The 12,705-nt window shown below is 36.1% G+C and overlaps 1 protein-coding gene across 1 annotated transcript in view; it reads right to left on the minus strand.

The window, feature by feature from the left end:
- The window catches only part of LOC140152340 (uncharacterized), a 230,239-nt gene that overhangs the window by 194,867 nt on the left and 22,667 nt on the right, over nt 1-12,705 (minus strand). Inside the window, 4 exon segments of the mRNA XM_072174644.1 lie at nt 3,655-3,963; nt 4,415-4,741; nt 5,473-5,781; nt 9,413-9,599. Of these exon segments, the coding sequence (XP_072030745.1) occupies nt 3,655-3,963; nt 4,415-4,741; nt 5,473-5,781; nt 9,413-9,599 (1,132 nt within the window).

Consider the following 12,705-nt stretch of genomic DNA (forward strand, 5'->3'; position numbering starts at 1 on the left):
TTGTGAATTCTCGCATATTCATGAGGGCCGATTGTTTGCATGCGAGTGTCTAACAATCACACCAGCGTTGCATGCCTTCGCGCATACGCGATAGAGCTTTGCGTGTCTTAGCATTTACGCGAAAGACTGTAAAAATATGTGGTGTGTGCGTAGCAGTTTCGCATGTCACATTTCATGGAATAATCGGCCCTCATTATCGGATGATGCTGAGACTTTGACTGTTTGGAATTGGTCTGTTATCTCTTTCGTCCATGAGCATACCATTCAATGAAGCAAACCACAATGAAAAACTCGACAAACATGATAAAACTGTTAAGCATTTTTTAGCACCACAAACATTAAATTTTTACTAAATCCTTGGCCTTCCTCACACCAAGTTTACCTCCTCACATCAAATTGACCTCCTCACACCAAATTGACCTCCTCACACAAGTTTACCTTCAACAAAAGTCTGCTGAGGCCTTATGGGTTAGGCACACTCATATTTTAATAATCATTCTGATTTAATCACATTTACAAAAACTGAAAAATCTAATACACTCACATAATTATTCAAGTAAATGAGTGCACATTTGTTTCTTTGAGCATGTTGTAAAGAATCAAATCATTTTGGTCTTGAAACTAAGGAACATTCAGGGATACAGATATTGTTTGCTTAGGATACCTGAAAAAATAACCAATGCCAAATCTGTAAGCTCATTCATAACTCATTTTATTAACTAAATTTTTTTTCAATTCATAACTGATTTTGATAACTAAATTTTTGAAGTAAATTGCTCCTTTACAGAAGTTATTATAGAAAATTCCAAGGGGATCATTATAAGAAATGATAACCTGCCTGTGATTTATCATTTTACAATGATTAATGTGATCGGACAGCAGATACTGCAAATATTCATGAGATTTTGAATTTAACGATAATGCATTTTTTTTTAAAGCGCAGTGATTTATAGTGTGCTACGTACAGGCACAACGCCTATAGGTTGATCCACAAGCTTCAGCATACTTTACAGGTTGTCGCTGACCACTATGGCCAACATCATTCCATAAACCATTTAACAACAACACAGGGACTTTGCAGCTTCAAGAGCGCACACCCTAGACAATCCACATATGACCAATGCAACCAGGATCAGCTCCCCAAGTTTTGTACAGGTTACAACCAGACAACTAGCAGTAAGTTCTTTGTCCAGGGGAATTTCAAGCTAACTCAATTTTTCCGCGAGAGCATGCTAGCCACCACCAGGGTTCGAACCCGCAACCTCTCACACCATAGTCGAACGCCTTACTGATTGAGCTAGCTTGACTGCATGATGATAATCCAAAACACATATCCCTAACACTCACAATTACAAGACATTTATGAGGTTAAATTAAGAGGTGACTGCAATGTAATTATCATGTGCAGTTTAAAGCAACCGCGTTCTGCACATGACAACCACTCAGCACCTCGCACATCTAAACTAATCCTGTTAATTGGTAACTTGGCATGTTTTATGCAAATCTTCCAATACTGATTCAATTGCATTCCACTACAAACCACACAAAATGAGTAACTGTCAGTTGGTGCTGTGTTAATATGGGAAACAATCTCCTAGATTAACCTTGGGATGAAGTATGCAACTAGGATCCACTAGGATCAAGGCACAGGTCTTTAACCCCAATACATTTGTACATTCATTGAATGACCTTTGAAAATTTGGGTACAAAAACTCATCCTCTGCAACTTAAGGTCAAATTTGTACTATGATTGTTTAATCGAGGTTATTGTCTTATGCCTTTCGGATGAGGCCATTGTGGTCCATAGTGTGTGCATACTTCTGCAATGTCCTTCTTGGAGTGTGCTCTAAGGCCAGAGTTACAGCTAGGGTTTTAATAAAAGTCAGAAAAAAAGTTTGCATCTGACTATACTGCCAATCCAACTTCAGCACAGCCTGTGCTTTCCTAGATGCAAGATACTAATCAATCACAGGCTGTTGGGATTTTATTTGACAGGATCATCAGGCATGTCACCGCATGAACAAGTTTCAAAATTTCTGGCTTTTATCGGATAAGCTTCAGCTTAGATGCAGGAATTAGGATTAAGGCTAGGATCAGGGTTTGAATTAGTGTTAGATTAGGGCTAGGATCAGGGTTTGAATTAGGGTTATGATTAGGGCTAGGATCAGGATCTGAATGAGGGTTAAGTTAGAAATACTTCTTCCAAAGGTCAGGCAGTGCATTATGTAAATACTTTCCCACATCAGTCCCACACTACAGTTGGGCCATTCCATTTACAATCCACAACACCCCTGTGGAAGATCTTGGAAATATCTTCCACAGGGGGAGTATGAATGTCAAATGGAATGAGCACATTAAGCAGCTCCATTTGAATTTAATACACCCTCTGAGAAAGATTCAACTTGAATCTTCACCAGACGATGAGTTTCAAATGGAGCTGTGTAAAGTATTCATTCTATCTGAAATTCATTCTCCCCCTGTGGGAGATATTCCGAAAATCTTCCACAGGGGGAGTGTGGATTTTAAACAGAATGGCCCATTATACATGCTACATATTATAGAACAACATACATGCAACCTGTGAAGCTCCTTATACAGGGTATTGGACTACAAAATAGTAGATGAAGAAAGGCAAATAAAACACAACAATTAATATTACGCAGAGTAAGAGTTAGTAGTAATAAAAGACAATATTCTTTGGCTACAACAACGCTCTTGTTTTGCTCGTTTCATGCAATAGTTGAACAGTACATGCTTACTTGATAAGTCTGGTCTACATCACTTTTCTATTGATAATAACATAATAAAGAGTGCTACGTCTACTATATCTCAGACTTTGAACTCTATTTGACGCATAATATTTGGCATCATTACATTTATACCACACATAGTTACATTCAATCGATGTATAGAGTCAAAACATGCAGCTTTCATTCTCTTCACACAGGTGTCGTCTGCAGACAACAAATTTCAAATTTTTTTTTTCTAATTCAAAAATTTCAGAATTTTAAATTATCATAACCATGTTTGAAATCAGGATGAAAAATGCATTAGAATGAGTACACGCCTAGTATTGGTTCAGTGGTTCTTAAGATAGCTCTTGATTTTTTGAGAAAATATCTCGGAACTTTTTATGTTGAAGCATGAACTTATATATATTCAAATCCTGCTATTGAATAAAATGAAAATCTTCATACTCAAGAAATGATAACAGCTATGGCTACCTTGAAGTGCATAATTTGTGTCTTAAAGTCCCATTGAGTGATCCCAGTGCAAAGTGTAAAAAATTAATATTGTTTATAAATTGCTTAGAAGTGAAGGATAAGTCAAATTGTCATTTGGTATTTTTGAAATGAAAAATTGGGCAAAAAACAAAGAAAACAGCAGAATTGTAGAAGTTGAAGCCCAAAAATACATGTAGCTAATTTATATACTGTCAGTAAATAAATTACAGATTTGTGTAAAGGCCTATTTTGTCTTAATACACAGCTTTCGGCTGAGCCACTAGCAGGCTGTGTTAACACATCTATGACAATGACAAAGGTACCAAAATCTGAATTTGGATGATTTTTATGATCATCTGGATGAGCAAATCACTGAATGGGCCTTTAACTCGTGTTGGAGTATACAAACCAAATATATGAATATACTCACATCCTGCACTGCATGTTGTTCCTTGAGAGGTCTATCCTGCAGATGAGGATCAAACAAAGAAGCCTTTGTCTCATCAATAGCCTCGCCTAGATTATCCACATCCTTCTGGTATTCATCCCACTCCTTGGCCTTCTCCATCAAGACATCATGCCGACCCCTGGCTAATGTCTTGGCATCTTGAGTCTGCTCCGTCACCTCATCCGCCTTCTCGGCTAGTTCTGGAGTACGGCAGATTTTGGACAGAGCATCTGAAGCCGAGTTGAGATCGTCCAGTTGGTAGGTGATTTCTGGTGTATTCTCAAGGACAGCCTATTTAACGAAAAGGAAAACATGTGATTATTAACAAGATTAATCATTGCAAAGCCTTAGAAAAAAAGATAATAGACAGATTCAAACTCAGCATTGTTGCAAGTATGTTTTAATAAAAATAAATAAGTAAAATGCTTTCTACCAGAAATATCACTAGGTTACATCTGTATGCAGCAACTGTGTGATGGTTTTTCATTTATCAAAATTTATATTTATATTACAAATACTAACAATTAAAGCTAATGATTTTTTGCTAAATGTTGAAAAGACAGCTCTAACACTAAATTCAGATTTGATTTTTGGATTTAGACTTCCTAAAAATGCATGGTGATAATATGTTTATGCGTATAAAACTACCATGCTCAAAACAATATTGTTTGCAAACATCTGTTCACATAATTGTAAAATAAAACTTCAAACTTCTGATTTATACATTGTTTCATTTTAATACCTGATGATCTCGCAGCTGTCTCTGCACCAAATTAGGATTACTAGTCACCAACTCCTGACCAATCACAGGTAGGCTTTCATTCATCCATGCGTTGATCTTGTCCAAAGCTTCATGGTACGTCTCCCATGGTTGGATGGCTTCATCTAGCTCATGAGATTGTCTCTCAGCTTCATCACATTGTTCAGCAATTTGTTGCTGGAGAGAAGCCACCAACGCTACCACCTCTGCTTTCTCCGGAGCTTTCTCTGTTTGGTCAGTTAGAACTTGGCCTTGGAGCTGCAGAGTTTCCATTATTTCTTTAGCTTCTTCAAGTTGTTCCTGTGTTTCCTGTTGTTTTGAGTACGATAAGTAAAGAAAACTAAGTGAGTGCTTCATTCATTACTGTATCCAGCCAAACTGGATATTTATTCATGCAAACCAATGTTGCAATTCAAGATAAAGAAATACAGACCCATCAATATGTCAAAACCAATTCAACTCAAATGTCCGCATCAATTTTATATGTAAATTTATATTTTTGAACTAATACAGTTCTATCTACCAGTGCACTGAAAGGGGACACTTAACATCTATTAAGAAGTTCACAGCAACACCTGTATTGTCTGTTAAATGATTCATGGCTAGAACTACACACAGAGGATACAAATATGAAGTTAGTATCTTCTGCAACAAATATGGACAACTTTAGTAACATTTATACAGCTTGGGGCAAAATGCTATTCAAAACAAGTTTACACAACTCGAATGTAAGTTCATACATGCTGGTGATAAACAATTTCTAAAAGTTTAAACTGACTTTCAGCATAACATGATGAAGATGTGTGTCACACACCAAAAATTCTAGTTGAATTTGTGTCAGTTGAAACTTTTAGAAAAAGTTAAGAAAAAGTTTTCACACATTTGAGTTTGATTTCTGTGGACACATCCATGCAAAAGTCAGACTGCTCAGTGCCAGAAGTGGGTAAGCGCAATAGCTGCCCAGTGAACATTTGGCAATTTACACACAGTAAACTGTACATATCTACACATGGTAGCTACACATGGCAGCTATTACTTACATCATTGATTTGTTTACTCTCTGGAACATTAAAAATAGGTTCCTGAAGATGATTGGCAGTATCGTTCAACATTTCCTCCAGTTCTGCAATTTTGTCGTGGAAATCTTCCCTCAGCTGCTCGGAATCATCCAAGATGGCAGCGTGTTCTTCCAATTGCTTATCCAATTCAACTTGTTGGGATTTAAGCTTCTCAATCTCTTCCGCAACCTCAGGAGGTGGTGGTGTCTGCAACGAGTTGTACTTATCTTGCTGTTGGTCAGCCAGGCTGTTACAGAGATCTTTGTTGCTGTTGGCAACATCAGCAAGCTCCTGATGCGGATTGGGGAAATAAAAACACAAAATGAAAATGAGCAGTTTGAACTTTTGATGATTACAATATGCAGTAGTATATATAAGCTATAAGCAATTTTTATAATCTTTCAATTTCTTCCGTTTTCCTTGAAAATGATAGAAATAACATTTTGTTCTACAACCATGGCCAAAATGTGTTGGGACACTTATGGAAAACGTACACTATATTATTGCCTTATTTCCGTTATTGTTAACGTGATAAAGTGGAGGTTTCTTTGGTGACAAGCCTAAACCCTTTCCTAACACCCCAACCCTCCCCTTCCCCACCAATCAATGTTGGGTGCCCCTAGGCGATGTGACCAAAAAAGTAGGATTCAACATTGATCGGGGAGTGGGGGTTTATTTACATTACCCTATCAAACCGTCCCAACACTTATGGCCAGCATTGTCTCTAAGGTACAAAAAATCAAATTTTAAAATGTGTGTTTTGGCCCATATCTCCTCAACCATAGCTTGGATTTTCATCAAATTTTACATGAAAATGGAGAAACTATTTATCTTTTCACTTATATAAAAACTATTGGATTTTCCTCACGTGATATAACGATACGATCGCTTTTATACGCAATATCATGTATTTTACAGTGCGTGCTGTACATTATTAGCCTATCTGAACTACGTTATTTTGCTTAAAATGACGTTTTATTTTGAAAGAGTAGTGATTTAGTCGCAAGAAATACATTGTATTTGTTGACAGGAATTGATTGAAGTCTTTTAAAAGAGTGATTATGGGAAAAAAAAAATTTTTAGACAAAAAAACAAACAAACTTTAATCATTTTCATCGTTTGCATCAAAAACGTATGTGGTATTTGAAACAAGTATATCGTGTAAATATAATTATAGTTGGCAGGAGTGGGCTTAAATTACGTTTTATGACTGAAATCTATTAAAGCGCTTTCAAAGAAACTTACGTTTGAAAAATAACATAACACATAAAAAGCGTAATTATTATAATATTACACATAATTCCTAAATCAGAATTTCATCTTCAGAAGATAGCAAACATCATTGACTATTCACCTTCATATCCTATTAGTATAGTCGACTTCCTGCTGAGAAATAGAAGTGTTAGGTGCATTTTTTAAGTTAAAAACGGTATCTATTTTTTTAAAGTCAATTTGGGTATGCTGAATCCAACAACCATGGATACCATAAATAATAGTAATGTTTTGACCTTCTAATTTGCATAAAAACAAAATAACCACCAAAATCATTAAATTAGTATGTAAAACTCTAATGATTTTGGTGGTCATTTTTTTGATGCAAATTAACAGGTCAAAGCATATACATTATTTTTGGTATCCGTGATTCATGGATTCAGCATATTAGGTCATGCCGATTTTAAGGATGAATACCGTACTAGTAAATATGATAGTTCATGATTTAGAGATAAGTTACAACAAAAGGTGAATGATCTTCATGATACAACATTACCTTTATAACACAACAAACGCAGTATATAATACTAAAAGCCACAATAAATGCGCATAATAGTGACATTTTGCATGTTATTTGAAAAAAGGAGTTTGTTCGTCTGCAAAGTAATTTGAAAGAAAATTGTCACGAAAGAATTATAACAATAAAAACAATTGGATGGAGTCGAACCCGCGCTGTCTACAGGAGATGAACAGCACGCTAACCAATTGAGCTATTGGAGACCACTGCTTTTCGTATGGTTTTGTTTATTGACAAGTGTCAAATTAATCATGATATTTAAATTGACAATATTAAGCTAAATAAGTTGAATTTCTGAAATGATCATATCGGTAATCCATATTGTTGTGAAAATATTGTGTCGATTTGTAAAACATAACGCCATGAATCCACGATATACCACCGTTTTCTTAGAATAAAAGCAATTGACTATGATCAGACTTTATAGCAATGGTTTATCGATGGGATGCATTCATTTGCGTATGGTCATGATGGTGTTTCGTTGGGTTACCGTCGCATCCTAAATACAATTAAAGTCCATACAATATATTTAAATTTCATGATTAGTCTTACTTTAGGAACGAGACTGAATGCGGACATGCTTGAGTTCATGTCACGGTATGCACTATAATAAAAGAGAATCACTACTATCTCTTGATTCAGTTTACGAGTGCATACCGTGGGTTTCAGACTTTCTTACACTTTAAGAATCGATTTTCTTGAAAAGGCCTTGAATACCGTTGTTCTATAGCCAATAAGCTACGTTTCATGTCCTATAAGCAGCGGGTTAGTTTCAACACTTTTATTCCATTTGTAATAGCTTTTATACCTAAAAATACTTCCTAAAGTCACTTGAACATGTTAGCTCAGTTGATAAGTCGTCTGTCTTGTACTCAAAAAGTCCAAGTTCAATTCCTAACGATTTATTATTTTTTTTTTTGCTTTCTTTTTAAAATAAATAATTTCTCACATCACTGAATTTCTGTTGAAATGAAAAAGAAAAAGTGTAGGATTTTTTTTTCATAAATAAGATCACAAATAAAAGCAGAGCATCAACTGAGCTAACACACTGTACTTGTTCATCCATTATTGTATGTAGTCTAAATTAATGCTAACAAGTTGATTTGCTCCATTACTTCAATTGAGGTAGACAGCATTAAATTGGAAAAACAAGTGTGCATGGGTTCGATTCCTTTATTTGTTTTTTGATCACGAGATGTGATAAATTTTATTTTCTTCTATAACTTTAATATAAGATTTTAATTGGTGAAAACAATAATTTGTCATTTTAAAACCTAACTTTTTGACAATTAAAGTGACGAATAGTGAACTTAAACATGGCCAAAAATATGGCTTTAAGACTTTTAAAGTGACCAGTCCCTAAATTTAAAATGTAGCCATTCATATTTTTTGTGGTCAAGCAAAATGATAGGATCTCTTACTGCTCCAAATTTGGTGTCAATATCATAATTACTTTTTGAGTTATAAGCAAAAAACTGAAATTAGATGATTTTTTTTTCAACTTTTCAAATACAACCATGGCCAAAATGTGTTGGGACACTTATGGAAAACGTACACTATATTATTGCCTTATTTCCGTTATTGTTAACGTGATAAAGTGGAGGTTTCTTTGGTGACAAGCCTAAACCCTTTCCTAACACCCCAACCCTCCCCCTTCCCCACCAATCAATGTTGGGTGCCCCTAGGCGCGTGTGACCAAAAAAGTAGGATTCAACATTGATCGGGGGGAGTGGGGGGTTTATTTACATTACCCTATCAAACCGTCCCAACACTTATGGCCAGCATTGTAGCTAGGAGAACTTTGGCTCTAGATGTCTAAGTGCGCCAAATGTATCGTACAATCTTTAATATTTTCACACCTCACAAAGGCATAAATTACAAGGCTAATTGATAATATATGTGATGCGATCAAGGCAAATGAGTCTGATGTTGATTAAAATCAAAATGCAGGTTTGAATTTCATTGCATGAGCCATTCTCAGAGCTCCATCATAATTAGACTTACGGTTCTAGAGATATAGCCATTTTTAGTGTTGCTGAGAAGTTGAACGTTATTATTGGCTATATCTCAAAATCTATATTTCCGACATCCGACTCATTTTGCTTGATCGCATCACATATACAATGATCTTACCTTGCACTCTTCAAGTTTCTTCTTGGCATCAGCTACCTGTGGGCCTATACTAGCCACAAGGTCATTTAGCTTCTTGAGTAGGTCTGCCAATGAATCCAAGACCTCTTCTGCTTTGTTGCGGAAATCCTCACGTTCCTTCATTTCTTTCTCTATCACATCCTCTAGCTTCTTGGCTTCATCTTGCAACCTGTAGAAACAATCAAATTTTGTTCAAATATTGTGTTCAAATCCCAGGGGGGGTACTTAATACAAATGACCATACAGGGACGTGCCACAAATATGGGTAGCATTTTCGGTCTTTTGGTATAACAATGACCCCTTTTTCTAAGCCAATTTTGGTATATGAATGGGTCCTTTTTTCAAAAAATTTTCAATTTTCTCGAAAAATAGCCCAATTTTGCCTCAATCTAGCCAAAATTTCGAAACTCTCCAAAAAAGTTTGGAAATATTTGTAAAAACTGAGACAATATGGGTTAAATTTGGCCGAAAATTTTGAATTTTGGTATATCAATGGGTCCAAATGTCTTGAAAATTTGGTATATTTATGGGTCCACTTTCAAATTTTCAGCGGCACAGCCCTACCAAAATCAAACTTGAGTACACTCTCCCCCACAGGTTTCAAATATTTCAATTTGGTTTCATTAGGTCCATGGTTAATGCGGCAAAATTGTTAGCTATGAGGAAAGCACTATTTTTTCAAATAAATGAAAACTTTACTTTGTTGTAAGTAAGTAATACGGATGCATTTGATTCCTACGGCCTAATACTAAACTACTCCAAACCAATGTCTAGATGATGATAGAAGTGCAGTCAACAACAGCAGCAGTGCTCTCCTGCGCTCTCTCAAATAATCGCAACTTTTAGCAGTTTCCAGACTGATTTTGTATATAAATTTTATATCAGTGTGTAGCTTGTGACACCAGGCTACTTCTTGTGATATTTATTTCATCTAACTGTTCCTGATTTTGATGTATTCTGCATGAATTTGATATATTTTTGTATCATTGTGGACATTTAATTTGCTATATATTGGACCTTTGTAATTGATTTTGTTATTGATCTTCAACTTCCTGTACATTCATAATGGCTGTTAGTTTCCTGTTGAACTCTCTTCACCAAACTTTCAATGGCTTCTCTAATGCCTCTATTTATGAGAATGCCTTATGGACAATTATGCCTAAGCAGAAATCTACAACAGTGGCTATCAACCCTGATATTTACGATTCACTTATGGACGAACTTTCTACATTATATGGACCACCTGACAACCGAGGAACCAAAGGAAATATCTTCAGATGCTACATCAATGATCAAACTGTAACAATTACTTGCTATGACAGTACGCTGCAATATTTCTGTACAAGGACATCTACATGATCATTGGATAGACACTGTGCTAACAAAAATCAAGATCAAACATGAAACTCTCAACAACTCAATGGACAGTTCGGAGCATACATCGATTTGTGTACAGCCATTAGCATCAACACCCCTGACTGGCAGTACTTCATTACCATGCTTTGATCTGAATGCTTCAACAAGTATGATTTCTGATATTAACATACATGTATTTGTTAAAGATGTTGGAGTACAGACAGCAGATCGCCCTGTTCTTGTGAATGTTGGAACCCAAACCCATCCTACAGCGCCAAAGCCAGCACCAAGACTTTCTTTGTCACAAACTGTGAAAACATCGCCCATCCCTGCCCCAAGGACATTTCCGTGTGTTAAACCAAAACCCATCCCTGCACCTAGGACATTTGAGCATGTACCTGTAGCTACTATCCCCACAAGCAACCGATTTGATACTCTGGAAGTTGAGGATTGTGTTCCTCTGCCTATCCCTACCATTGTCACTACAAGGAAGTCGAATTCGCCTAGGAAACATATCAAGAAATCGCGGACACTTATTAACTGTACAACTGACAGCATACCATCTCATGTTGAACCTACTGCAGCTAAGGCACCATCACCTAGACAGTCCAAGAGAAAGATTCTGATTATTGGAGACTCGATTCCAAAGCACCTTGTAGGCCGTAGAATGACTTCACGTTGTATTATTAGGAACCGATGCATCCCTGGAAGCAAACTAGGACTATGGAATAAACTTGCCCCTGCTATTATTGAAGAAGAGAACCGGACTTTATTATTATTCATTGTGCAACGAACGACCTGTCCAGATGTTATGTGAATGAGTGCCTTTCTATGTATGATACCCTTTTGCGTCAACTATTTTTGCATTCAGACCTACTATTCGCATTGCTATCTCTTCATTGACTATCCAAAGGAACAAACGACATTGTGCGTGGATAAAGGAATTTAACGCGAGACTTCATGACATGTGTTATACCAAGAACTTGAATTTCATAGACAATAGGAATATCACTTTGGATCATCATATTGCAAAGTCTGACGGATTACATTTATCACGATTAGGAACACAACTTCTTCAAGAGAACTATTTGTCTTGTCTCAGTAGTGTATTTCACCAGGATTTTTGTGTTGTAACATCTCATTGGAGGAGCAGGTAAAGGATAGAACTGATAAAGAAACTCTAAATATGCAAACTGTGAGTGATAAAAGTAAAAAAAAGAACTGTAACTTTAAAAACTGTAGAGAATGCCAAAATTTGTAAGAAAACTGAAAATGATTTTTGTGGTGAGTGTGTAAGAAAAATCTTAAAAATGATCTTTATGTAACTTGTAATAATTGTACACTTGATTTTCACTTTAGATGTGTTGATGACAATGATGTTAAGCAAAATAATTATTGGTATTGTAAGAATTGTTTTCACAAACTTGCTAATGATGAACTTCCTCTAAATGAGGGTTTTATTGATTTAAATGTAAGATTAGGAAGGGTCTTAAAATAGCTCATTTAAATATCCAGGGTTTAATCCACAAAGTTGATGAGGTTAACTTCCTTTTGAATGACAATCGGGTTTTGATTGAGCAAACTTCAATCAAAACCAAAATTGTCATTGGCGTAATAAGCCCTGGGTTTTGTTGAAAAGGGTTTCATTGTCCTGTAGATCAATAAAAGGTGGTGCCATGCGTGTTGTGACATCAGTCCGACACCTGTTGTGCATCCATGCCCGTGTCGAGTCGTGTGCCAGTAGCCAATCATAGGCAGCGGTTCTGGGGCGTGGCTGTTTTCACAGAAATTGTTGCCGGGAAAATTCATAAGCTGTTTCGATACCATCCGAAGAGGTCAGGAAAATTTTTAAATCTTTTGATGTAAAGAGATAAACTTAACATTGAAGGAAGCTTACGGCACGTCACCAAGTGTGTTGG

Source organism: Amphiura filiformis, chromosome 5 (assembly GCF_039555335.1).
Source record: "Amphiura filiformis chromosome 5, Afil_fr2py, whole genome shotgun sequence".
NCBI classification, from domain to species: Eukaryota; Metazoa; Echinodermata; class Ophiuroidea; order Amphilepidida; family Amphiuridae; genus Amphiura; species Amphiura filiformis.